Source organism: Schistocerca americana, chromosome 1, assembly GCF_021461395.2.
Source record: "Schistocerca americana isolate TAMUIC-IGC-003095 chromosome 1, iqSchAmer2.1, whole genome shotgun sequence".
Lineage (NCBI taxonomy): Eukaryota > Metazoa > Arthropoda > Insecta > Orthoptera > Acrididae > Schistocerca > Schistocerca americana.
Window position 1 is genome coordinate 908,011,106 of NC_060119.1, and position 27,682 is coordinate 908,038,787.

At 39.5% G+C, this 27,682-nt stretch overlaps 2 protein-coding genes and 1 long non-coding RNA gene across 3 annotated transcripts in view; 2 read left to right on the forward strand and 1 right to left on the reverse strand.

Moving 5' to 3' along the window:
* The window catches only part of LOC124615247, an 811,296-nt gene extending 809,431 nt beyond the window's left edge, over positions 1-1,865 (forward strand). Inside the window, exon 4 of the long non-coding RNA XR_006979767.1 lies at positions 1,775-1,865. This is a non-coding gene — a long non-coding RNA (uncharacterized LOC124615247). The remainder of the gene's footprint in view (positions 1-1,774) is intronic.
* The window catches only part of LOC124615190 (PAX3- and PAX7-binding protein 1), a 172,775-nt gene that overhangs the window by 91,434 nt on the left and 53,659 nt on the right, over positions 1-27,682 (reverse strand). The window lies entirely within an intron of this gene.
* On the forward strand, positions 8,079-10,422 carry LOC124615231. Its single transcript, XM_047143010.1, has 2 exons — positions 8,079-8,744; positions 9,414-10,422. Exons 1-2 carry the CDS (start codon positions 8,418-8,420, stop codon positions 9,579-9,581), a joined length of 495 nt encoding a protein of 164 aa, XP_046998966.1. The 5' UTR covers positions 8,079-8,417; the 3' UTR covers positions 9,582-10,422.

The following is a 27,682-nucleotide window of genomic DNA, read 5'->3' on the forward strand; positions in this document are numbered from 1 at the left end:
ATGACCAAGTGCTCGTAACTTTTAAGGTATACGTTTTAGAGCAGATGTTTGCTGGAAATTTTTTTTCTTATTTTGGTCCAAACTACCTCTTCCCAAAATATGGAAGGCAAAGAACGTGCAGCATAAGAGATTTGTTTCACAATACCTAAGATGAAAAATTGATCGTAGCTCTCAGTGTATGCATTTTCGGCCCTATGTATACTGAGACCTTTTAGCTTCTAGTATCGTGTATTTTCAACTGCATGCGTTTACGCAATTAATTATGATACACCCTGTATGTGAAGTATCTATAACTGTGTCACTGCAGCTGTCGTGTGCTTCGTCAGTAGCGTGTTGTTAGGTGAAAATTGACCCTGGTTCACGACATAAGGGGAAGGCATTTCGGAAGAGGACTGTATGTTCACCGTTAGTTTAATGACTTCAGTAAAGCCATTAAGCTGCGTAGGGGACAGAGACCAGGTAGTCTTGCAACATGCAGCCCGAAGGGGCTGCTGCTACATTTGCGGTCTCTCTAGCGGAGATGGCTCTAATGGCATCTAGTGATAATATCGGTACAGTTACTCGCAGGCTGGCTGCAAGGCATCGCAGGGGAAAGACAGCAGGGAGTTCTTCAAACTAAGTGAACATCACAGTGTGAACATCACAGTGTACCGCAAAAAATGTCGCGTTTTTCATCTAACAACACGATTACGTATCAAAATCCCGATTGGGTTGCAGTAAAGTTACACATTTCCTTCAGTATGTATATATACTGAAGATAAGTGAGTGTGAGTGTGTGTGTGTGTGTGTGTGTGTGTGTGTGTGTGTGTGTGTGTAACTTTCCTGCAACTGAGTCGGGATACGTAAACATGTTAGGTGAAACACGCGACAGTTTTTGCGCTGCACTGTGATGCTCAGTTGGTTCGGACCACGCTCTGCTCTCCTTCACCTACGATGCCTTGCAGCCAGCCTGCGAGTAACTGTACCGACATTATCAGCAGATGCCATTAGAGGCTAGCGAGACCGCAAATGCAGCAAGCAGCCCTTTCGGGCTTCATGGTGCTATACTACCTGGATTATGTTCTTTATGCAGTTTAATGGCTCTACTAAAGTCATTGCACTAACGGCGAACTTACACTACTCTTCCGAAACTCTGTCTCGTTAATTTTACTTAATATTAGATCACACAATGATCGGACGACAGGTCAAGAGAAAGGTACACGATTCACATTAAATCTCCCATATTTACTCGTATTACAACGCAGGCTGAAGCACTCAGTACTGACGAAGTACACACAGTTACGGATGCATACTTTTCATAGAAATTTACGTGACAGGAGACTGTGCCCGATACCTCTGCCTATTCGAAATCAACATACATCCACATGTACTACAAGTCGGTGACTAAAATAATATTAAAGTATCGATCTTTATGATACTTCATTGTATTATAACCCTAACTGTTTATTTCTGATGCATGGACATCTTACTGCAATGTCCAGCTGTTAGATCAATGTCCGAAACGTTTTAATGGAACGAATAGACAATTTAAAAAAAATGGGAGAGAGAAAAGATCTTGTTTAAAAAGGTACCTTGCAAAAAGAAGTACGTATCATCAAAGGTAATAATCCCTACGATAGCAGCAAAAGACACTACTAAGTTTTATAAGGAGATGCCTTTGTTTTCAGATGCCAAAATTGTTATAAACATGTATCTTAAGCCTTTAAGCATGCCAGCAAAGAGTTTGTATCCAAACCGGTGACTAATTTACGCTTTCCTCTCTTCTGTTTCACAGATCCGAACGAGACTGTGTACATGATCTGTGGTGTGCTAATTGCCATGGTCCTGGTGGCACTCATCATCGTGCTGCTAGCTCTGACCATCAGGTGAGTGCTGGAGCTGACAATATATTCTAACGGAACATCAGTAGCTAGATGTACGCTCGATTCTTTTCCAAGGCAAATGGATGATCAGCTCTGCAGTTGCTGGCTAACGCTCTTTCCTAAAAACGCTACGCGGATTTAGAACCAACCATCCTTCGGCAATCAGTTTCTTATCCGTATAATTTAGTTGTTTTCGTGCCTAGTTACTCGGTAAACATGCAAAATATGTTACTTAATTTCCACCGTCACCAGTGCTCGATAGGCGCCAGATACGCTTCCAGTGGGGCGGGGCGGCGTCGCGCCCTTGACATTAAACGCTCACGATAGCGCCATTGACGTCCCACAGAAGATGCGAAAGTCATACACAAACTCCGAAAGCCAACCAAACAGGAGTTTTGCAATGACATAACCAAACACGTGAGGCGCTTCCGATAGATTTCCAGCGGACTCAAGTTGTTTCTCGTGGCAGTTAATGCTTAACTGCCTATGGTGCAAGGGCCTACCAACATATCATCTTCTACTAACCTTCCCTGTTGATAAATCAGCAGTAAACAGAAACGAAAGCGGTTACTGTACTTTGACATCGAAAATTCATAAAACAGAATGTATGTGCGTGGATAAGAGCGGGCGGGGCGACAGTCGGGGAGGAACCACCGGAGTATTACATATAATTTCATTGTTAAAAACCATTCAAGCTGTCGTCTTCAGGCCTTAAACTTCTTTTACTAAAAACAATGTTGAAGACCTGAAGATGACACCTAAGAGTGTGAAACCGGTTGTCTTAAATAAAAAAATATTTTTTTGCGATCTTGGCTTTTGAATGGTTTTTAACAATTGAAACAGATCGCCCTTTAGTACTCTCATAATGAGAAAATTCAACATAATTTCATATTCTCTCCTTCTACGGAATGAACAACAGAGACTACAAAAAGCGTAAATGAATGACTAGGAAGTGCATCGGTACTCACGCAGGAAAGTTGTGGCTATTGTAGGAGGCAATGTAGTGTTAGGATTTTTATTAAACAACGGCTATCGTAACGTTACCAGTAAGCTTTTTCTGTACAATGTCTCAGAGAACCCGTGTCACTCTTTCGGTCTGAATAAATTCTTATCACGACCAAACTCTAGACCAAAACTCAAATTTACGTACGTGGAAGTCCTGCGAATTAGTGGTTTCCATCATCGATCCGTTACACCTTACTACAATTTTTCATCTGCCCTATCTCCCTATCCTTACGCATTGCTAATTCTGAACATGAACTGCACTAATTTCCGCTTAGGTTCATATCGGCACCCCAAGGCCCGTAAGTGATCGAACTGCGACCAGGGATATCACAATAAGGCTGTAGTTGAGCTCTGTGGTACAATATTACAGTTTCTCTTATGTTCCCGATAGGAAGCTAGGTAACACACCTTACACACACAACTTCCTCCGAATACGTAAGTAAGAAACGCACGGCGAAATTGCCTGTATGCTGACATACAATTCACCCTGCTCAACCACAACAATATCAAAAATCGCTCTGAGTACAATGGGACTTAACATCTTAGGTCATCAGTCCCTTAGAACTACTTAAACCTAACTAACCTAAGGACATCACACACATCCATGCCCGAGGCAGGATTCGAACCTGCGACCGTAGCAGTCCCGCGGTTCCGGACTGAAGCGCCTAGAACCGCACGGCCACAGCGGCCGGCACAACAATATCGCTAGTCAAGAGAAAAAGGACAGAACTGATGGTTTCTATAGCCCTGGCCACGTTGGCCGCTAGGTTTACCCGTGCGCTTTGTGTGTGTGTGTGTGTGTGTGTGTGTGTGTGTGTGTGTGTGTGTGTGTGTTATGGGAGGAGGAGGGGGGATGAGCGCTAATTACGTATTCATGCATCTTCCTGCAAAATTTTACGCAGGGCACGTGACGATATCGCACACACTATGTAGGCCTACCAAGGACGTTGACGCGTCGATGTGCAGACTCGGCAGAGGAACCAGCTAACAACTCTGGCCTCTCCGACGTGACCGATTTTTACATAAAGCTTAGTCTGCGAGTTGCGCTGTGCCCGGCTCGCATCGGTTCGCCAGAAATAGACAGCTCCCTCCCCTGAGTCAGCTCCGCCCGCCGACAGACACAAGCGCAAATACACAGCGGCCACTGCACTTTCTGTCCGCGTCCGTACAGAGGGTACGTTAGACTGTCGCCACTGCAACCAGAAGAGCCTGCTCTTCTGCCAACCTTAATAGTTACGTCTCTGGCCTTCAGTTTGCTGATAACTAAACTGTCCCAAAACTTTATAAAAGAATTTAACGTTTTCAAAAAGACACTGCTTAAAAGAAGCTTCAATCAATTAACCAGATTCTCCCTAAGCGTCTTAAGATTACCACTGCGAACCAATTATCTCACTGTAAGTCACTGAAACGTCATCGTAGACACACAGAAAGCTTGTCATCTACGCCGTGTAAATCAACATCTATCACTTTTTTCCAATGAATTCGTTACCGAATTTTGATTTTGTTGCGAAACACAGACACTCTCTTCAAAAGTACGGTTCAATACACTTTTAAGATTTCAAGACACTCCGCAGCATTTCTTGAAAATATTACCTCACTTCATAAATACATTCCAGCGTACTAAAAAGCAGATACGGCAATCGATAGACGCCTTGCAGCAAAAGCACGGTCGAAGAATAGTAGTGACAGATTCTGATAATGCAAGTACAGCAAATTTGATACGTTTAGAAGCGTACTGTCATTGTTCATAGCAGAAAGATGAAACTGTACGATTAACTGCACAAAGAGAAGCAAAAAACAGCATCACAAAAGTTCGAAGTTGTCGAGAGTCTCCACGTACGGCAATGCACCGCACATTGATTTGCTGTAGCTGAAAGTAAAATATATGCAAAGAAACCATCTAAATGTGTGGACGATAAGTTCGCGGAGGCACTGTGCAACTACTACTTTGCCGAAGCAACATTGTTTGTTTCATCCATTTATTTCTTCAGGCTCTAACGTCTTTTCACATATTCTGGGGACAAATAAAACACCAATTAATTGAGTATGAGATAATACGATTGTTGCAACGTCGTTGCACGGTCATTGCAAGGTTCTGACCCTGTAATTTCCAATGATTTTCAACTGGTGGAAAGACTGTAACAGGGCTCTTTCACCATATTGAGGGTAGGTGAAAAGCTACTTGAAGGTTAAGTACAGACTCATGTTTTGAATGACAGCCTCGTCGACTGCGAGACAGCTATGAGGAACAGATGACCCTCGAATGACACCTCAGGCCGACGATAAAGCACATTGGCCTGCGTCTTACAGAAAGTTCCTTTAGTTTCATATTGCCCTGGGGTGTTTAGACTGTGTACTACACATGCAGAAACGTAAAACAAAACCCATCCTATCCTAAACTTACCGAAGCACAACGCTTGCATCTTCTCAGCGCTGCTCAGTATACTGGTTGATAAAGTTCACAAATGTTTTTGTTTCTCCATGACGTTCCCACCTTTTACTCCGGATAGAAGTCGAGATGATGGACACTTTGACACAGTACTAAAAACGCTATTTCCATCCAACGGCAGCAACAGCTCCTCGACATAACTACTGATCGACAATTGTAGCGAGCGACTCGCTGAGCGTGCATACCGAAATCTCCGGCAGGAAGTTTCCCGCGGGCCTCACGGGGAACACCTCGCAGGCGTCACAAGTTCGGCGAAGGCGCCGCCGCCTGTTACGTCACCACTTACACGCCTGTTTCTTCATCTGCGCAACGGACGCCGATACACAGAGGACACATTTGCGCCACGATCCCAATGTTTGTACACACCGACGCACGAAAAAGTACCCCAGTCTTGTTGTGACGTCGCTGCCCGCTCCCAGACAAACCTTGCGTCTATCGTAACCAAGTTGGTAATATCCAGTAATTTTGTAGAGTGAACTGGCGTGCAACGTCAGCACACAAGCTGTTTGATCAATCGGAACTTCTTTACGTATTCGGAGGAAGCCGATCCTGAAGAGTCTGTCGTAGGTTAACCTAGCTTTCATGGAACCGCTTTCTGCTGTCACTCCTACGATGCTTATAAATAGAAACACTGAGGCGGACAAACCTGAAAAGAAGACTCAAAAATAGTGGTATGTGACGACAGGTAATAGTGCGGAGGAAGAACTGTAACATGTTGAACTGTCAACGGATGCATGAAGGAGACCACTCATTCGAAGGCTGTCCGAACTTGGGTTTTGTGCTAGGGTTTCTCTGTCGTAAAGATTTATTTACCACGTAAGCGACATACTGGTGCCCAGAGGTACTGAAAAGGGCCAAGTTTAATGGCAACATTTCGATAGCCGTTATCTGGTAAAGAAAACAGTAAACGCTGCCCTTGTAGATTGTAATCGCCAGACGTGTTACGGATATTTTTGGTATACGAGTTGTCTGCAGTGTTCATCACAAAACAGTCCTCGAGAAACTGACAATAGCCCCATATACGATTTCTTCACAGCCTTTAAATTACACCTTCCGCGGCTACTTAGTATTAATGCTGTTTGTATTACATGATCGCTCTAGAATTCGGATTTCCCGTTCTCTAAAAGTTTTAAACGCAATAACTGCAAATTATTTGCCAATTTCAGTACTTCATAATACTGCGATTTTTCCACATTTCTACCACCCGGTCGACTTCCAGGTCCAATCCATAGCACAGTACTGTACGGACATGGCAGTTTGCGACGGTTATCTGCTGGACGGCGCGCCTATCAGGAGGCGCCTGCCCGCGATACTGCGAAACTCGCTCGACGACACTGCTTAGCGAGGTCGGCGACAGTTGTAGGACTCAGACCGCAACTGTTCACCTCTATCAAAAAGGGAAAAAGAAATGCTTGGGGAAAACATGAAATAATGTGCTGGCACGATTACTGCGCGTATGCAACCATCCATGTAAGCTACAGCCGTGCAGATGCGTTTGAACTGCCTGATACGAAGGCTGAGCGGCCAGATCGCCTCTCCTGGGACCAACAAGGCAACCGCGCGCGGAGATGGAACTATGGTTGGGGTCCCGCAGCGCTAATACCAAACGCACCCTCTCACAGATGCTTCAACAGAAAATATAGCGCATTTCTACACTCGAGTCCCGTCAGTTCCGTATATTAAAAAAAAATTAAGAAACAAATGTTCCAGTACGCTTGAAATACTGCAGTGGACAGGCAAACTGAAACACTGGAGGTGGCATTTTCGTTACAAATCAAGCAGTCCTTCATCCAGCAGTAGGTGCAAATGACTGATGATGATGATATTTATTATAAGTTTTACGTATACGTTGGGTTCAAGAACTGCCTTAACACAAGCTAGAAGCTAAAGTTGAAAGAAGCACTAAGCTAAAATAAGTAGTTTAATGCCGATTTTCGACGTTACTGTGGTTTTCTGGGGATGGTCATATGATCCTTATTGCACTGTCAAAGCTACGAACACACAAATTTTTATAAAAGATGTGATAAAAGAACTCAAAGTACACCGTCGAAGAATGTATAAAATAAATTTTATAAAAGATATCTGACAAAGATATTACACAGTGTAATAAAAGCCTAGTAGACACTTTACAATGTAGTACAGGTCTATGGAGTGTGATAGCTTTCCTCCAGCCTGACTTGCAATAATTATACCAATATTTCGAATCAAAAACTTGTAATTTCTCACATACGCAGTACATTGACAGACTTGGAAAGTCATGATAAATACACTCAAGAGATCCTAGGTCTAACCTGTGCACTCTAACTCACATGTAGTACGCACTACAGCAACGGCAACCTGTAACATCTCGTTCTATGTACGCGGTTCTGCATCTGTTCTTACTAACTGAAAATGATGATTTTATGTAAGGTTCTAGTTTACATTTACACCTTTCATAAATAAATACCAAAAAACCATTACTGGGTTAGAAAGTTAAAAATTATTACGAAACATTGCTAGTCACAGCATGAAGAAGCATTGGAGGTGACACTAGAAAACTGATTATGGAGCCTCGAAAGTCTGTACATACGAAATTAAAACCTTTCTATTCGTCAGTTTAGAAGAAATCGCGTACTTCCCTTGCGCCAGTGACGCTGCTGCGCTTGTTTTTCCTCTGCGCAGTCTCGCTAGATAGAGGCTGGCCGCCCCCTCCACCGCTCCGCCAGCCAATGGGAGGCACGTGTCTGTGACGTCAGACCTCCGGTTTAAAACGAGTGCGGGACGGTGCTAGTAGTTTAGATGGGCCTCGCTCAACGGTTGTGAGCGCACGCCGCAGCTCGCCGTACGGTGTTTGCTGTTGTGTTGGCTCAGCCCAAGTCAGGTCTTAAGTGCTGTTGTTATTGTTCGGTCGTTGTTCGTCGTGTGAACCGTCAACAGTTGTAGATGCAACAGTGATTCGACGCCCGCGGTCTCGTCTCATTATAAACTAAACAGGCTAGGCACTGCCAGCCAGTTTACACTTTCGCGTGGTTCTAAATACCGCCAAGACGCCTTCTCAAAAGAGCACGTTAGCCAGCAAGCTGCTAGCTTTCATCCTGAAGCCCGGGAAGAAAATCGAGAAGATGATTGGACCAAACTCATCCGTTTCTACCTTGCGTCTGGCCCGCAGCAAACTGCGGAAGAGAGATGACAACCAGAGCCCTCCGCCGCGGCATCCTGTGGGCGTCGCAGCAGCAGCAGCAGCGACGACGACGACGACAACGACGACGCAGATAACAGCTGTGAATCACCTCAACTGCCAATCTGTCGCTACGGTGTCTGCCCAGGTGACAACTACCATCCTGCCGCCACCCGAGGCCTGCCCTGGGAGCACAGCAACGACAACAGTCTACCCTCCGCAGTTTCTGTGGCAATTTCCACCACCCTACTCGCTGTACAGCAACAACCAGGTAGATATGCAGTTTTTGTAGCGTAGTCTTTAACAATGATGTTTCCGCGCTAGCGTGAGTGGGTGCAATACCGTTGTTGGCCAGAGGCGGCTGTGTATAATGAATGCATAGCTGGGTGTTCCATGTCGCATTGTTTTACTGGTGAAGACAATTGTGGGAGTTTAGAAACGAATCGTTCAGTTATAAGTGATGTGAAAGTGTTATTGACATGGCTTTCGTAACCTCAATAGCCAATGTGAATTCAGTGTGATAGAAAATTACGTTATAAGTAACGTTTACCACGTTATGAAATCTGAAAGTGTGTTTTGCCACGAGGGAATGAATACTTTCATTAAGTACTGTGCTATTAGTATGTGAAGTATGCGCTCGAACAGCTGTTGGCCTACTCACGCCCGCTTGGATTATAGAATAGAATTACCGCATGATAAGTGTAAACAAAAACAATCAGGTTTCTAAAGTAACGTACTACACAGACAGGTTTTCAAAGTAACAATCAATATAGAATTATATTACCTGCTTATGCGTTCTTACTTGAAACGATGGGGCGAGACAAATTTTTACAAGAATTTCGTTCAGTGTTTATTTTGGTAGTTGCGTTAAAAACTCGATATTATTGGATAGGTCACAATGATGTTTAAACTCATGTAAGTTTAATGTTGTATTTTACAGGACCCGCTCGTACACACCCTCCCTGCTGGTCAACCCGGAATCTGCAGAGGATTTAGGAAAAACCTGAGAGGCAGATGGAGACGCCTTGTGAAGAGGAAACCTGCCAATGAAGTGTACACAATACCTGCAGAACTTCGGGACCAGTTGAAACAAATTTATGTATATTAATACAATTAGATATATAATGGACTGCAAAGTGCAGGTTTCTGGCGCTTAGCTGTGTCTGCATCTCAGTGCGAACGAAGCTTTTTTAGTCATGTTCAAATACTGTGCAAATGTCAAACCAAAAAGACAGTTGAGTCTGTTGTACTACATACCAATATGGCCTTTCAAACCATGATATTATGAAACTGTAAATATGTGATATGTTTGTAAAGTATTATTCTGCCCACTTGTCTGAACTGTGAACTGCATATTCAGTTGGTGTGGCAGGAAATCATTGACTGTCAGCTCATATTGAGCTTGTTTATCCTGATTACAATGGACTGCAGAAAGTGTTTACTTGTAAATCAAGATTGTCGCATTTATTGTCTGAAGTATTTCATAGCTGTTTAATTCCAAAATATTTTCTATTAAATGCCTTGTTGCATTTTAGAAATTAATGGCAATGTCAGTTGTGATTTCTCTCAGGGACAGTTGTACCTTTCTAAACTTTGTTGAAAGTGCTGAAAATCCCTGATAAGGAGAATAGGAATCCATTCTTCCCATGCCAACTGACCACTAAGTTATTATAGTCAATAAACTGTAAATAGTAAGACTAAGTTAAATTTTAATTTAAAATAGACATGGTGACAGTGTCTGCCAAAATGTGAACTAAAACTGTTTTGTGATAAAGAATGGCAAATGTTATCAAATAGATGGAACTTGTTCAGTATTCTATGGCAGTATATACACCAGTTTTAAAATTTAGATCTGTCCTATATTGAACATCATTTGAAATTTATGATCTGAGTCATTCATGTCAACCATTCCATCCATCAATGAGAATAAATAAAATGTTAATATTGCACATATGTTTTACAATACCCAGTCCTCAACAATTTGTGCTGTTTATTACCTTGGGAGAGAAAACTAACATGGGTTAAAAGTGAATTGATGCTCCTTCCTCAACACCTCATCAGTCAGATACTCTTGCAAAAAATACAGTTAAGTAGGGGCTAGTAAAACCATGTTTAATCTGACCATTAAGTGTTTCAGGTCTTACTTTGAGATTCATTCCAATGCATTTGGTGATTAATGTAGTACACCACTGTCATGAGCATAACATTTCATGTAGTGTATGACAGTTCAAAGGATATTTGAATTGTTATACAGCAACTAGGCTGCTGCTGTGCCACATGAGCTTAAACGGATCAAAGTTTTGTAGTGTTACAGTACACCTCTCAATTAACAGAATGCTGCAGACCATCACATGACAGAACAGTTTGCATTTCCTGGAAAATAATATCCAGTGGGTACTAATAGAGGTGTTCTCCACAATGTGTTGCAGTTTAATACAGTTATTTGAGTTGGCCTGTTACATTAAGAAAACAGTATTTTTCAATTCGACTTGTACACTGAGCACTCCATGGAAGAGCCCATTAAGCATGACACAACAGAGAACCACTTGTTTTGAAATAAACCTCCACACACTCACCTTAACAACACATGACATTTAAATAAACATTTCTTTTCAACAAATCTTACTACAAATTTAACAGTATTCTTGCCCTCCCCTTTTTGCACAATTACAGAGGAAATTTTATTGAATATGAAACAATACATTTTTTGTAACTGTGATGGAGGGAGGGGGGGGGGGGAGAGAGAGAGAGAGAATAGCTACAAAATGGCACTCTCCCCCCACACACTGGCACATTACACTGACTATACTTACCAAGGCAAACTGAGACATATGACCATATGATGTGAAAATATCACCACTTCAGTATCCTTTTTTCCTTGGAGTGAACCACTGCTCTTCATTCAGACAGTCAGGTTACACTACTTACTGTGTCCAACTACAGAAATTAAAAATAATCTTAAATTTATAGAAGTCAAATACAAATTTACTTTGTTTCATTCTTTTACCAAATAATCATCTCTGCTATCAAATGATCAATAAATGAAATAAACAGAAAGTACACCACAGATAAAAAAAGAAACCTGCCTCACTATGCTGTAGGAAAGAAATTTCATTTTGGATCCATTTGTTTAGTAAAGAAGGTGAGAGTTACATTTTAATGAGATCATTAACTAAAGGTAAGTGGGAAAGTCACTTTACATAAAGCCACAATACTGGCATGACATACTTTTACACATGACATGATGGATAGTGACTGGGATTAAATATTATTTTGTACTGTGGCTAGCTTTCAGCTACAGCATATGACTGGCTCTCTAGAGGCCTACAACTTCTGAAATTTATTTCAACTACTGCAATGTCAAACAGCTGACAAGTTCCCTGATTTTAGTTCTGTGCTAAGCAATGGTATGTGTGATATGACTACAGGTAGATAACTGAACAGTTTCATTAAGCTGATATGAAGTTTTTATTCATTTCGCAAAATATTTATTGCTGTGATTTTGTATCCTTTCTCTATATTGAAGGAAAACTCATAAACCTTGAAATATTGCAGAAGATAAACAATGACGATGGCTGCAATCAGGAATGGAGACATAATATCAACTGAAACACCAGCTTGTTTTACAAATCCACAGTGTATTAAATGTAATTTTCTGCAGAAGTGTAAAAAAAAAAATCACACTGCAGTCCTTTGTAATCAGTTCCTAAACAAGTTCATGTATATAGAATCTATTGTAAGATATCCAGACTTAAATACAATAATTCGGTCACAAAATATTGTGGAAATGTTTGTGTGTGTGTGTGTGTGTGTGTGTGTGTGTGAGAGAGAGAGAGAGAGAGAGAGAGAGAGAGAGGGGGGGGGGGGATGATGATGATGATGATGATGACGACACAACACACGCTGTGAAGTGAAAATATGGTGATGGAAAGTTCTGGTGGAAGAAGATGATCATAGCTTAATGGTAAAGTTTGCAAGTTGCTCAGTTACACTCAGTGGTACCTTCTAACAGAATAACTGAAGAAGTTAAGTATCACAAGCCTGACATTTCCCATTTTTGAGTGAATATGCACCGAAAGAAATACTTCTGCAGAAAAAAATGTGGGACTGTGTTGCTGCTGTCTTTGAATTATGAACTGTGTGTTACCGATTTTTGTTATGTTATTTGTGCAACTGGACTTGCAACACACAACAATGCATATATGATTTTCCACTGTAAACAAAAACAATAAAAACGAAAAAACCATTGTTACAATGACATAGATGCATATACCTACAGAACTCAATGGCTCATGTGGTTTATAGAAAGTGAATATTCTCAGCAAAGACAGGATTTTCAAACTCTATGGGAAGCTATACTATAAGAAATATTAGATAACCACAAAATTTTAATGTTAATGAACAAAAATGGAAGGGAAATGAAAAGCATCTGCAATGCATACAGCAGAGATGCTGTGTTGCAGATATGCACAACAAAAAGGTTGTCAGAAAGTGAGCTTTTGGTCAACAAGGCCTCTGTTGAAAATACACACACACACACACACACACACACACACACACAAAAAAAAAAGCACGTGGGAAAATGCAACTTACACACATCTCTGGCTGCTAAGGTCATGATGCACAAAAACAAATTTTAAGATTAAATTCAGCAACAATAACTATTAAGAGATTATATGGAGAGAAAAAGAGTACAGAATCATTAGGGCAAACAGGGAATTTGACTATGACAATTGCATTTTTCTAATCTGGCCATAATTACTATTTTTCATTTATTTTACCTTTTGTCTACTAAACAGAACACAAGAGTCTAAAAATCTGCCCAAATGTTGTGTCATCATGGCCAAGTACCATACAAGATAAGACAGTTGGCGTATGTAACTTAAATAATGCCCAGTTTTGAGATCTTCATATATAAATTCAGCTAATACTGTAATTTGAGGGGAAAAAAACCATGGCTGTTGTCGAACAATTAAACTCTGGACACATATTCACAATAAATATTATCAACTGCATACAATAAGCAATTTGCCTTCAACAGTTTATATCAAGACGAGATCATTCAAGTGAGAGGTCCCATATCTGGACACTACAACAAAAGAGAGGAAAAGACACTGGGATGGGTTGCAGAGGATAACAGTTGAATCATATGAGGCAAGAATCATGAGCCAAATATGGTATTTAAAAAAGAAACCACAAAATTTTAGAATTTATTATTACTGAATTATTAGCTGGAAACTGGTCACAAGATATATAAATAAATTGTTTCGCAATAAGTTTCCTTTAATTTATGTCTATGGTCACAATCTTTTCTGTTTCACAGATTACCGGTTTCGGTCTTTAATGACCGTCATCAGATCTGTCTTATAAAATCAAAGTCCTGAGACAGATCTGATGATGGTCATTAAAGACCGAAACCGGTAATCTGTGAAACAGAAAAGATTGTGACCATAGACGTAAATTAAAGGAAACTTATTACATATACGGGTCACTGTGTTTTTTCGAAACGATGTCGCAGCTTGTGAAAATTGTTTTGCTGCAGAGTAAAGAATAATTGTATGTAGTTTTGGTGTGTGTGTGTGTGTGTGTGTGTGTGTGTGTGTGAGAGAGAGAGAGAGAGAGAGAGAGAGAGAGAGAGAGAGAGAGAGAGGAGAGGAGAGGTTGGGGGCAGAGGTTAAGAAGGTGGGACAGGAAAACTGAAATGGGCAATACACTGTACTTCGTTGTTGTTACATTTACTGAGGGAGCTGCTTTTCATTCAGTTTGATATGTTTTTTCCATTGTACATGACTACCTACTCATCTCGTTTTGTATAGTAGCCCATGTTTGCCCACGTTGTAGGAGAAAACATTTAGAAATTTGTGAGATGATGTATGGCTTCACTTAGGATAAGACCCCCCCCCCCCCCCCCCCCCCCCCCATGAAACATGGATCTTGCTGTTGGTGGGGATGCTTGCTTGACTAAATGATACAGACAGCCATACCGTAGGTGCAACCACTATGGAGGGATACCTGTCAAGAGGCTAAACAAACGTGTGATTCCTGAAGAGGGGCAGCAAGTCTTTTCAGTAGTTGCAGGGGCAATAGTTTGGATGATTGATTGAACTGGCCTTGTAACATTAACCAAAACAGCATCGCTGTGCTGGTACTGCGAATGGCTGAAAGCAAGGAGAAACTGCAGCCATAATTCTTCCCATGGACATGCAGTTCTACCCAATGGTTAAATGATAATGGCGCCCTCTTGGGTAAAATATTCTGGAGGTAAAATAGTCCCCCATTCGGATCTCCGGGTGGCGACTACTCACGAGGATGTTGTTATCAGGAGAACAAAACAGGCATTCTACGGCTCAGAGGGTGGAATGTCAGATGCCTTAATCGGGCAGGTAGGTTAAAAAATTTAAAAAGGGAAATGGATAGGTTAAAGTTAGATATAGTGTGAATTAGTGAAGTTTGGTGTCAGGAGGAACAGAAATTCTGGTTGGGTGAATACAGGGTTATAAATACAGAATCAAATAGGGATAATGCAGGAGTAGGTTTAATAATGAATAAGAAAATAGAAACGCATATAAGCTCCTACGAGCAGCATGGTGAATGCATTGTTGTAGCCAAGATTCACATGAAGCCCATGCTTAACACAGTAGTACAAGTTTATATGCCAATTAGCTCTGCAGATGACGAAGAGATTGAAGATATGTATAATGAGATAAGACAAATTTTTCAGATAGTAAAGGTAGATGAGAATTTAATGGTCATGGGGTACTGAAATTCGATAGTAGGAATGGGAAGAGTGGTAAGTGGATATGGGCTGGGAGTGAGGAACGAAAGAGGAAGCCGTGTGGTAGAATTTTCCACACAGCATAACTTAATCATCACTAACACTTGGTTTAAGAACCATGAAAGAAGGTTGTGTACGTGGAAGAGACCTGCAGACACCAGAAGGTTTCAGATAGATGGTAAGACAGAGATTCAGGAACCAGGCTTCAAATTGTAAGACATTTCCAGGGACGGATGTGGACTCTGACCACGATTTATTGGTTATTAACTGTAGATTAAAGTTGAAGAAACTGCAAAAAGGTGGGAATTTGAGGGGATGGGACCTGGATAAAATGAAAGAATCAGAGGTTGTAGAGAGTTTCAGAGGGAGCATTCGGAAATGATTGACAAGAACAGGGGAAACAATACAGTAAAAGAAGAATGTGCAGCTTTGAGAGACGAAATAGTGAAGGCAGCAGAGAATCAAGTACTTAAAAAGACGAGGGCTACTAAAATCCTTGGGTAACACAGTACATATTGGATTTAATTGATGAGAGGAGAAAATATAAAAATGCAGTAAATGAAGTGTGTGAAAAGAAATACAAACGTCTCAAAAATAAGATAGACAGAAGTGCAAAATGGCCTAGTGGGAATGGCTAGATGACAAATGTAAGGACGTAAAGGCATATATCACTAAGATATATACTGCCTACATGAAAATTGAAGACACATTTGGAGAAAAGTGAACCACCTGTATGAATATCAAGAGGTCATATGAAAACCACTCCTAAACAAAGAAGGGAAAGCAGAAATGTAGGAGTAATATATGGAGGGTCTATACAAGGGTGATGTACTTGAGGGCAATATTATGCAAATGAAAGAGGATGAAGATGAGGTGGGAGATATGATATTGCGTGAAAAATTTGACAAAGTACTGAAAGACCTGAGTCAAAACAAGGCCCCGGGAGTAGACAACATTCTGTTAGAACTACTGATAGCCTTGGAAGAGCCAGCCATGACAAAACTCTTCTGTCTCATGAGCAAGATGTACGAGATAGCATTTCTTCTATCATACTTCACAAACAATATAATAGTTCCAGTTCCAAAGAAAGCAGGCACTGACAGGTGCAAAAATTACTGAATTACCCATTTCAGAAGTCACAGTTGCAAAATGCTAATGGAAAAACTGGTAGAAGCCAACCTTGGAGAAGATCAGTTTGGATTCCATAGATATGTAGCACCATGTGAGGCAATACTGACTCTATGACTTATCTTAGAAGATAGTTAAGGTAGGAAAGGCAAACTTACATTCATTACATTTGTAGAATTAGAGAAAGATTTTGACAATGTTGACTGGAATGCTCTCTTTAAAATTCTGGAGGCCGCAGGGGTAAAAATCTGGGACGAAAGACTATTTAAAATTTGTACAGAAACCAGACAGCAGTAATAAGAGTTGAGGGGCACAAAAAGGAAGCAGTGGTTGAGAAGGGAGTGAGACAGCATTGTAGCCTATTCCAAAAAACACGAAAAAATTGGAGTAGGAATTAAAATTCGTGGAGAAGAAATAAAAACACTAAGGTTTGCCAATGACACTGTAATTCTGTCAGAGACAGCAAAGGAGTTGGAAGAACAGTTGAATAAAATGTATAGTGTCTTGAAAGGAGGATATAAGATGAACATCAGCAGAAGCAAAATGAGATAATGGAATCAAGTATAATTACATCAGATGATGATGATGATGATGAGCAAATTAGATTAGGAAATGAGACACTCAGAGTAGCAGATGGGTTCTGCTATTTGGGCAGCAAAGTAACTGATAATGGTCAAAGCAGAGAGGATATGAAATGTAGACTGGCAATGGCAAGGGAACCATCTCTGAAGGGGAGTCTGTTAATATCGGATATAGGTTTAAGTGTCAGGAAGTCTTTTATGAAAGTATTTGTATGGAGTGTAGCCATGTATGGAAGTGAAACGCGAATGATAAACAGCATACACAAGACGAGAATAGAAGCTTTTGAAATGTGGTGCTACAGAAGAATGCTCAAGATTAGATGGGTAGATCACGTAACTAATGAGGAGGTACTGAATAGAATTGTGGCACCACTTGACTGTAAGAAGGGATCGGTTGGTAGGACACATTCTGAGGCATCAACGGATCACCAATACAGTACTGGAGGGAAGCATAGAGGGTAAAATCATAGAGCCAGACCACGAGATGAACACACTAAGCAGATTGAGAAGGATGTAAGTTGCAGTAGTTACTTGAACAAGATGAGGCTTGCACAGGATAGAGTAGCATGGGGAGATGCATCAGATCAGACTTTGGGCTGCAGACCAAAACAACAAGGATAACCACTGACTTATTCAGGGTGGATGTCCGCTTACATTTCAGTGCTCAGTAACTGCATATTGGATTTAGGGAAATGGCCCAGTTAACTAGATATTTCCAATAGCTTCATTATTTCCTACAGGGACCACTAAATTGTGTATATCAGCAAACATGGAATTGCTTTCCTGGATTGTAACTGCCAACGGTGAGAGAAAGCTTTGATGATTAAAACAATGAGACATAATAGTCAATGTTGTATGTGCCTCAGTGGGTGTTGTCTGAAGTGTATTTTGCACAGTCCAAAATGGTCTTTTAATTCTTTTAAGAAAAATTATTTTCTGTTTAATTTTTTAAACCTCATAAAAACTTGCCAAGTACATGTACCCACTTGAATGCTGAACACATTGAACACCATAACAACAAAATGAATGTTACACAATCATTTCCATTCACAATGTCCATGAAAGATTTGCAATGTGTTGTGAACTGAGTTACAGCAGACACAGGATTTTATTGAACTGATATAATTACTTTTAATTTTAATTGCATCAGGTCTTCAGCCTGGATGTTGAGTAATTTGTCAAACACAGTTCCCATAAAAATACATCAGAGGCAAACCTTAGTAAAAGAATAGCATTAAAAGGTTATTCATGACAGAAAGCAAATAGCAGGTGAAATACTGGTGGTTAGGGCATCCTAGCAAAGACAAGTGTGTACCAAAAGAAAGGCCTTCAGTTTGGGCTGTATAGTCTGAGACTTGGTACTATCAGTAAATGGGGATGTCAGATAAGTGCACACTTCACAGAAAGTAGTTAATGATCTCTGTGCAGAAGATCGTTATTTTGCTGCACTTATGAAGTGAGTGAAATATTTATTATTAAAGAGATGACTGTTATCAACACCGAATTTCAAGAAAGTAAACACAATGTGATGCCAGTGTAAGTATTGTATTTCCTTGGTCAGATGTGTACCCAAGTTTCTTGAATTATCACTATTATACTAACGTGACATCATACTTCAATGACAAATATTTTCCACGTATCTGGAAATCGATTATTGTCATAAGAGAAGCAGCTAGTTTTGGTTTCCGTAGAAGGCTCTCAACACTGTAGATGAAGGTAAGGTTATTAAATATATAAATACTGATGTGAAATGATTCTTAGCTGACTGATGGTAGGGCTGAACACTATTGTGAAATATGTGATTGTTGGAACACACAAAATTTACATCGGATATGTACAAGAGAACTGTGCGTTAGTGCATTGTATGAGTATGAAGACAGGAATTATTTAACTCTCATTTTTACTTTTGTGTATGATAAAGGTTCTGCAGTTATTTCTTAAAATGACAACATTGGGGACAAGAGTTTTCCACAATCTCTTCCTTCTTGCTCTTCTTTCACAGTTTTAAAGTGGGTAATAATGGAGAAGAGACAGTAACACACAATTAGAGCTTCGCACAATAAATGAACGCCACACAGAGTAATGGTTCAGAAAGGCCCAATACGATAATATGAGATATGAGCTCTGAATGTTAACAATGCTGACATATTTAGCAGCTGTCACCATTGAGTTACAGGTACTTATCACGCCTGACATTTACTAAACTATGAAAGACAATGCTGCAACAGCTGTTTATTGCTAATCACCCTTCTATTGCTTTTTACAGGCTACTTCACTGGAGAACCTTTCCTTTCCTAAGATAATGGTCCACATTCTTTTCACTACTCACTGTCTCATCTACTTTTAAGAATAAATAGAGATTACACATAATTTTTGTTTCAAGGGACTAGTACAGCAATTAACATAGAAATAGAGTAACTAACTGATATTCAATACAACTTACAAGTTCAGTCACATAAACTTAACATCACGGTGCAAATTTGAACAGATGTACAATTTCACCCCAATACAACACAGTGATCATGTTCATCTGGACACTATTTTGGGATATGAATTAAATATTTGCACTGGGACAGTATGGATGTAAATAAATCAGTTGTCATCTCCACCATGAGATGGAAGGCAGCACTGATGGATGGTGCATTCGCCTTGATTTCATTAACAAATCTTTGGTAGAGAGGAGTATAATCTACCAGTCCCTTTGAGTGCTCTTGAGTTTGCTGCCTATGTGGCAAATAATGCATCTCAGCTATAATTCTCTTCTCACTCCATTTATCATTCACTCCCCCCCCCCCCCAAAAAAAGGAACTTTCATGCTGAAGTCATGCTTTGCAGTACCCTTTCCTTTTAGATCATTGATATATTAACCAGAAAAACTTCAGGAGAGTACTGCAGAACACTGTTTACTGCAATTATTTGTAACTTCCACTTTACTTTGGCTTACACTCACCAAATTCAATTAAATACTAGAAACAAGCAAACAATTTTTCACTTTCCTAATAAGGACTTTGACACTTAGAAAGTAATAAATGATGGATAACTGAAGAATTCTACCTTTCCTGCAGTGGTAGGAAGGAGGCATTGTGGGATATAATATAAAGATATTAAAGAGAGTAAGGTACCTTTAGACAGAAGTACAACAGCTCAAAACTAAACACATCTATGAGGGTGTGCTGAAAAGCAATGACTCCTAATTTTCAAACATTATTAACATTCTACATCTTTATTCTTCATGTCTACAGATTTGCAGCCCTCTGCCACTATAGGGCTCAGAACTGTAGCATGTAACATGGTGGTGTGTAACATAATTATGTCACTGAGTGAAAAAACAGCATGCTGTAACTAAGTTTCAAATTCAAAGAGTTCGTTCACACATGGACCACCCTTTAGTTCAGCATGACAATGCCACATCATACACCTGAGCTGCGACATCTGTACCAATTGGTGCCTTGGGAAACATGTAGATATGAAGAATACAGATGTAGAATATTAATAAAGTTTGTTTTATTTAGAAAGTTTTAAGAGTTTTCACACAAAAAATTCAGAGGAATTAAAATTCAGCATGCCCTCATAATTACAATACCATCCCAACCACATGCAGGAGATAGTGTAATGCAGTTCCCTATCATCAGACAGTGTGATGATATTTTGTGAATAGTATTAAACGTCCTAACCATACATTATAGACTTTGATCACACAAATAAATTTGTTATTAGAGATAACTTAAGAAATAGAACTAAAACATTCTGTCAAAGATACAACACAAAGAACATTATCGAAGAAAATGAAGGATAATTACATTAATGACAAGAAAATGTGCACAGAACGTGCCAGTATACTCTATGAGTTTTTGTAATTTTTTTGAGGATGGTACAATGACAAAGTGAAAAGTTATCAGTATGGCAGTGAAAAGCTGTGTTGCTTTCTCCTCAAAAGCAGACATTACAAGAAATGAGTTGTAGTGCAATTATGAACCTTACGAAAGACGGTGTGTTTCAGAGTTTGGTGACATGGGTGGCTGTACCAACAATTCATATTTCAAATACTTGGGTATTCCTATTGCTAAAGCATCTCAGTTTTCCGTACAAAAAGCATTTGCTACACACATTTCTGTAGGAACAAACCATTAGTTCTTCCTCATTTTTAACACTGCTCTGAATGATGAAGAGTGCTGAGTCAGATACAGCTTGTTGGCCAAAGGAGTTCTAATTCAAGTTATTGGTGAGGTACAATATATACTCTGAGTGGAAAAATATGTACAAATATTGAAACCTTAGTTTTTTGTGAATCAATATGTTTAGCTTACTAACTAGCTGTTCTCGCACCTAACCTGAAGACCACGCAAATCACGTCACACATCTATCTACCTATCTTCTGATGCTTGCTCCTTCATGTCAGTGGCACCTCTATGAGGTTCAGAATAACCTGTCTGCACTATACTGTATTGCCAGTTATGTAGGTAGTAATTATTGGCAAGTTTGAGAATGGTTTCAATAAAGAGGGCACAGTCAGCAATTTCTGTCTGAACTGCACTTTCTTGCTGATTGTCATGTACAGTTGTGTGGAAATGACCAACCTGAAAATTCTAGTTTGCTGAGACTCCTGAGTACAGTGGCACATCAACAGAAGAGGATATTTTCACAGCATCAGTGACAAAGCTTTTGGGTACCAATACGTCAAAGAATAACAGGCTGCACTAAGTTGGAAAAGGCACTGGACCAAAACAAGGGAAAATAAGAATAAATAAAATAATTTTACAAAACTACATAAAAAACCTAGATGTCTGGTGAGAGAGAGAGAGAGAGAGAGAGAGAGAGAGAGAGAGAGAGAGAAAAGAAATGCTGTAGGAGAGCATCGAGGATCTCAAGGGGAAAGGCAGTGAAAATTAAGACTAGGTCCCTGGTAAAGACATGTTCAATTTGAAGACCTAGTTTCCATCTTCAGATTTGAAAAGATGATCTAAATGACCTGAATATTGAGGCTCTGGGTGTTTAAAGTGTAGAGTGTTTGTCAGTGGTGATTCATTTTGAATTACGTTTGGCAGCTGTCATGTAAATAAAACACAGTTTAAAATATGTAGTTTGGACAACAGACTATCTGCATGCTCTGTATGGCTGTAATTATATATATTTTGTCTACTTCGCGGTTGTTGCATGAGGTCTTAGTAGGACACAGAATGTATGTTTTCAATGTGACAACTCATACTGGCACATAGGACCCATACGGTCATAATAAATCTTTGGTTTATGCTAAGTTCACCCACAAGTAGCACTGCCCTCACTTTGATAGCTGCTCCATCCTATGTTAAATGTTCTTCCCCATATATCCCACAACTTTGTGATAAACAGATACAGCTGGTGTCCTAAAATGTTTTCTGATGGGCATGTATGCTAATTTCTCTTTCAAACACAGAAGCTCATCTAAGAAGAATGAAGTCAATGAAGAAAAGGATACGTCTTTTCCTCTAAACACTTTATCCCATGGAATGTTTCAGTTACAGTATGATCTAACTTCTGAGCTGTGTAATGAAGGTCCTCAAATGCATTACTGGCAAAATAATACGATTTGCATAAAACTGAGGAGCAATTAATTGCATTCACAAATTCACAATCCATGCAGCTGAGAAACAATGTGAAAAGATCAAGCTGTTACATTTTCATTTCCTAGATATTAAAAAAGACTCTGTTCAGTAGTGTGTGATTTCATCTGGTTTAACATCTACATGGATACTCTGCAAATCACATTTAAGTGCCTGGCAGAGGGCTCATCGAACCACCTTCACAATTCTCTATTATCTATCTATTATATTATTGTATATCTTTTCATACAAGCTCTGATTTCCCTTATTTTATCATGGTGATCATTCCTTCCTATGTAGGTCAGTGTCAACAAAATGTTTTTTCATTTGGAGGAGAAAGTTGGTGATTCAAATTTTGTGATAAGATTCCATCGCAACAAATAACGCCTTTCTTTTAATGATGTCCAGCCCAAATCCTGTATCATTTCTGTGTCACTCTCTCCCATATTTCGCGGTAATACAAAATGTGCTGCCTTTCTTCAAACTTTTTCAATGTTCTCTGTCAGTCCTATCTGGTAAGGATCCCACACCACACAGCAGTATTCTAAAAGAGGACTGGCAACTGTAGTGAAGGCAGTCTCCTTAGTAGGCCTGTTACATTTTCTAAGTGTCCTGCCATACAATGCAGTCTTTGGTTAGCCTTCCCCACAAAATTTTCTGTGTTCCTTCCAATTTCAGTTGCTTGTAATTGCAATACCTAGGTATTTAGTTGAATTTATGGCTTTCAGATTAGACTGATTTATCATGTAACCAAAGTTTAACGAGTTCCTTTTAGCACTCATGTGGATGACCTCACACTTTTCGATTATTTAGGGTCAACTGCCACTTTTCGCACCATTCAAATATCTTTTCTAAATCACTTTGCAGTTTGTTTCGATCTTCTGATGACTTAATTAGTTGATAAACGACAGCGTCATGAGCAAACAACCAAAGATGGCTGCTTAGATTGTCTCCCAAATCGTTTACATACGATGATATTGTGGTCTTCTGGAATACCTCGTCAGGTGGGTAAACTGTTGTTTACAGAATCAACAAGCTAGGCTGAAAATGTTGCAGAGGTGTCAGATGACTTCTGTATTACAGTTGGTATTCAGAAACAGTCTGCCTTACAACTACTTCTATTCAACCTTGTGATTGACAGTGGGTAGTAGAGTTGCCATATCGTCAACAGACACTCAAACAATACTGAAAACTTGCCAACCACTAACAAGGACCCTTCTCTACACTGATGATAAAATGTAGCCACAATTAGCAATATACCTTACATCTTAAAAAGTTGAGACACGACAAACAATTGACCTGCGGGAATCACAGAGGACAATTCACACTGGCAGCATGTCAAAATTCTATTAAAAATATCAGTATCCTTGGTTCACTATCACTGGCAATGAACAACATACTAATGCAGCCAAAGCAAGGCTGAATTAATCCTGCATAAAATGGGAAATGACAATAACTAGCACAATGGAGGTAGACAATTGTCTGATTGTAAGCATCAAGGTAACTAAGATAGTTGAATAAATAACTGGTGTTGCAAGACTGAACCATGTTTCAGATAGAAGTGTTAATAACTCATTGAGCCACTTCATGGCAAATGGGACAATATTGTCTATTATGTTTTGGAGATGTGCCATGCATACTAAACGATACTGTGACAAGGAGAATCTACACAATGGAAGTTGATGGAAAGCAGCCCAAAACTTGACCAAAAGAGTGGTGAATAGAAACACTACACAGCAGTCTAAAGGCTGTAAAGCTCTCAACATGGCAGAAGACTAGGGATAAACATGGTGGGGCATCCCCCATGCAGCAACAGAGTAAAAATAAATAAATAAAAAATCCAATGGGCAGAATAGTATTAGTGTGAGAGAAGTCAAAATCACAAAAAGTTAGAAATTGATGAGAAGGGAGAGGAAACATGAATGAATAACACTTTATGATCACAAATTGGTGAATTCAGAAATTAAAGGTATGTAAAATTAAAGTACCGCTACTTATCAAACAGCGATAGAAGACGGAAGCCTATCCACCAAATAAACTACTGCAGTGGCTACACTATCAAAATAGAAATATCATGAAAAACAAAAACCTGTAAAATTTAAATTTTTATAATGAGAACATGCCCAAGTGTTGACTTAATTGGCCACATATCTGAATTCTAATAAGAAACAGGATTTTGAAAGGTTCCTTGTGTTATCCAAAGAGAAGGTCAAAGAACCACTGACTGTGGGTTCGCCACTGCATTGTACACCAGCATGTTCAAAAGTTTGAAATGTGAGGGCAATCTAACACGAAAATGAAGAAAGAAAGGGAAATAAAACGAATACAATCAGTATACAGTGGGCTACACATATATCCGAGTAAAAAATAAATATTGCAGGATTGCTAAGGAATAACAAACATCCTGAAAGACTTGTCCAGTTTTCACTTGGAATAGGTCACCTCAAGGGCCATTTTTCTTAAATTTGGTAATACTGCAAATTGATGCTCATAAGAGAGAGAAAACTCAACAGCATGAGATTGCGGCATTAGTGACAAACTTCCAGAAACTGTTAAAGCATTTAAATACCTGCTTTTAGGTTCACAAAAGGCCAGGAGAGCCCACGTATTATTCTAATACTCAAAGGCAGCCGTGTTTGAGGATCATTCCAACTGAGAGTGGACATTTCCAGACTGTTCGTAAGCTTCCTAAGAGGTTCTGGAAAGATTTGGTCATTAGGAAGACCTTCGGTAGCAGCTGGGGAAAGCAATGCTAATTAGAGAAACTCAATCACAAGTCCCTGAAAAATCGGTATATAAACAACAAGCGCACAGGATGATTCAGTTGGAGGCATAGTTACAGTCAGTACCAGGAAGCAGAAAAAGCAGTAGTACAGCTGAGCATCAAGAGTCACAATAGAATAACACTTGGATGCTGCTACAGAGAAGAACTATAAATCTGTAGACAATCAAGGAAAGGCAAATGAGTTTCCAATAAACATCCAGGAACAGTTATTATCCTTAGTTTTCTGCTTGTTAGTAAAGCACGAACTATGAGTAATAGTATATGTATACCATGGTCAGGATATAAAGAGGAATGAGTTCTGTCTTGCACTTGTCTCCTACTTTGGTTACAGTACTGGATTGTGTGTTGCCAGAATGAGTGGCAAGCAGAGCACTTGTCTGATAGTGAACGGCAGAGTCATGAACCAAGAGCTGTTGGGAGGGATTAACATATAGTGTGGCAGCATGTAACCATTGATATGTGAGGGTGTGAAGCCACTGTAAAACACCTCTCCAAGCAAGGCTGAACTGCTGGGAAATAAAGTGTTCTTAAATTGTGTCCTTAAGTGTGTACACCCTTACTAAATCCTTATGAAACCCGCAACTTCACCTCTCGATTCCAAAATTACATGTGCTAAGCATCCTAGTAGATTTTCTACCTCTCACTCCCTTAAAGGTAACTTATCAGACCTCTATCCACATTACCAACAACATTCTGATTGCACCACACAAGCTACAGTTTTATCCAAAGTTGGTGATAGGACCTGTGCTAGGATGTGACACAGTTCACAATGAAGATGTAGGTACTTTGAACTTTTGAGCTCTCTCATTTAAATGGTTATGAATGAAATGAAGATCCAAACTACAATGGCAAACATAATTTTATCCATTCATTTATTACTGTAATTTACATTTTTACTCAGGTTACAAACAAAAACCCAAGGAATAAGCCAAATAAAATTTATGAGTGTAAGTATTTTGAGAATCCATCCAAGCATCTGACGGAAAATAATTATTTCATATAACAGTAAGCTATAAAGGGCCTTCAAAAGGGAAGTTACAAATGGCATCCCATGGTACGACCACTGAAATGCACTGCACCACACTGCCAGAAGAAAATATATGCTCTGGGTTTCCTAGAGACACCCACCTTAATTGCCTTGATGACAATGGGACATTAAACACTGATCCTCTTTCCTGCAAAAATAGTTCTGCTGCAGTACATATAAAAGATGCATCACTGTGTGGGAGTAAAATGGCATAACAACTGGAAACAATACTCCAAAGTAGAAGTACATGGGGTAGTGTGCTTCTTGTGGGCACCATGTCTAAACTGCACACGGATTCAGTGCAAAATCCAGGTGGTATATGGACTAAACACAATTTTGCATCCAGCTACAGTGAAATGGTGCCAAAAATTTAATCAAGGTCACACAGACAAGAGGGATATGACTGTGAAGAAAGGAAATTAACATTGATCACATACACCAATGGCCAGGCAATGGAGGTCCTAATTCACAAATTTTCTGACAGTGAGGAAGTTCACACAGAAGTTCTCAAATGGCTCCAAGACTAAGGAGAAAATTTCAATCACTGAGGAACTAAATGATGGTACAATGTTTAGGACATAGTTTACAGAGACTTGGTGACTATATTGCAAAACAACGTCATTTATCTGTGCCACTTTGAAGTGGAGCACAGTATTCAACAATAGTTACTTAGACTGCTATAATAATGTGTAACTTACTTTTTGAAATTCCCTAGTATATCAAAAATCATTTTTAAATCCAATAAACTGATGGCTCAAGTTGAAGTGTAAAAGATAAAGATGCTGATTACATTTAACTTGCTAAATTACCTTCTGTATACAAGTCAGTGAAACTGGTTTTAAAATTTGGAATTCATATCACAGCTGTTTTAAGAATACATTACTGCGAGGCAAAAAGAACAACATTTTCTGGAAACCACTGAGCAATGAGACAATGCATCAACCTAAAAAGGAAGGAATATTAAGTTTTAATGTTCCATCAACATAAGGTCATCATAGATGTTTCATGAAAAAAGGAAAGTTCACTGCAACAAAGTAATCCACATCACTATATGATTATGGTGTTACTACTGAAATATTAGTAAAGCTGTGCCAGAAAATATTAAATAAAATCGTAAGCTGTCAATGGAAAGAACCCCATTTATAACATCCTTCATGTTATAGCAACAGATAGTAGTGCACAGGCATTAAAGCAACTAGACATACATTGGTACATGAACTCTACTTCCAAATTTTTTTTCTTGTTTAAAATGTCATGCACTGATGTTATAATTGAGGTGATGTGTTAAGTTCTACTGTAGCCCTAAGAGAGCCAATAAAGATACCGAGACATAT

Bases quoted from the DNA above. Each gene is read 5' to 3' on its own strand.
- LOC124615231 (XM_047143010.1), top strand. From the start codon at position 8,418: ATGATTGGACCAAACTCATCCGTTTCTACCTTGCGTCTGGCCCGCAGC. The intron at 8,745-9,413 runs GTAGATATGCAG...TGTATTTTACAG, and splicing joins CGCTGTACAGCAACAACCAG to GACCCGCTCGTACACACCCT.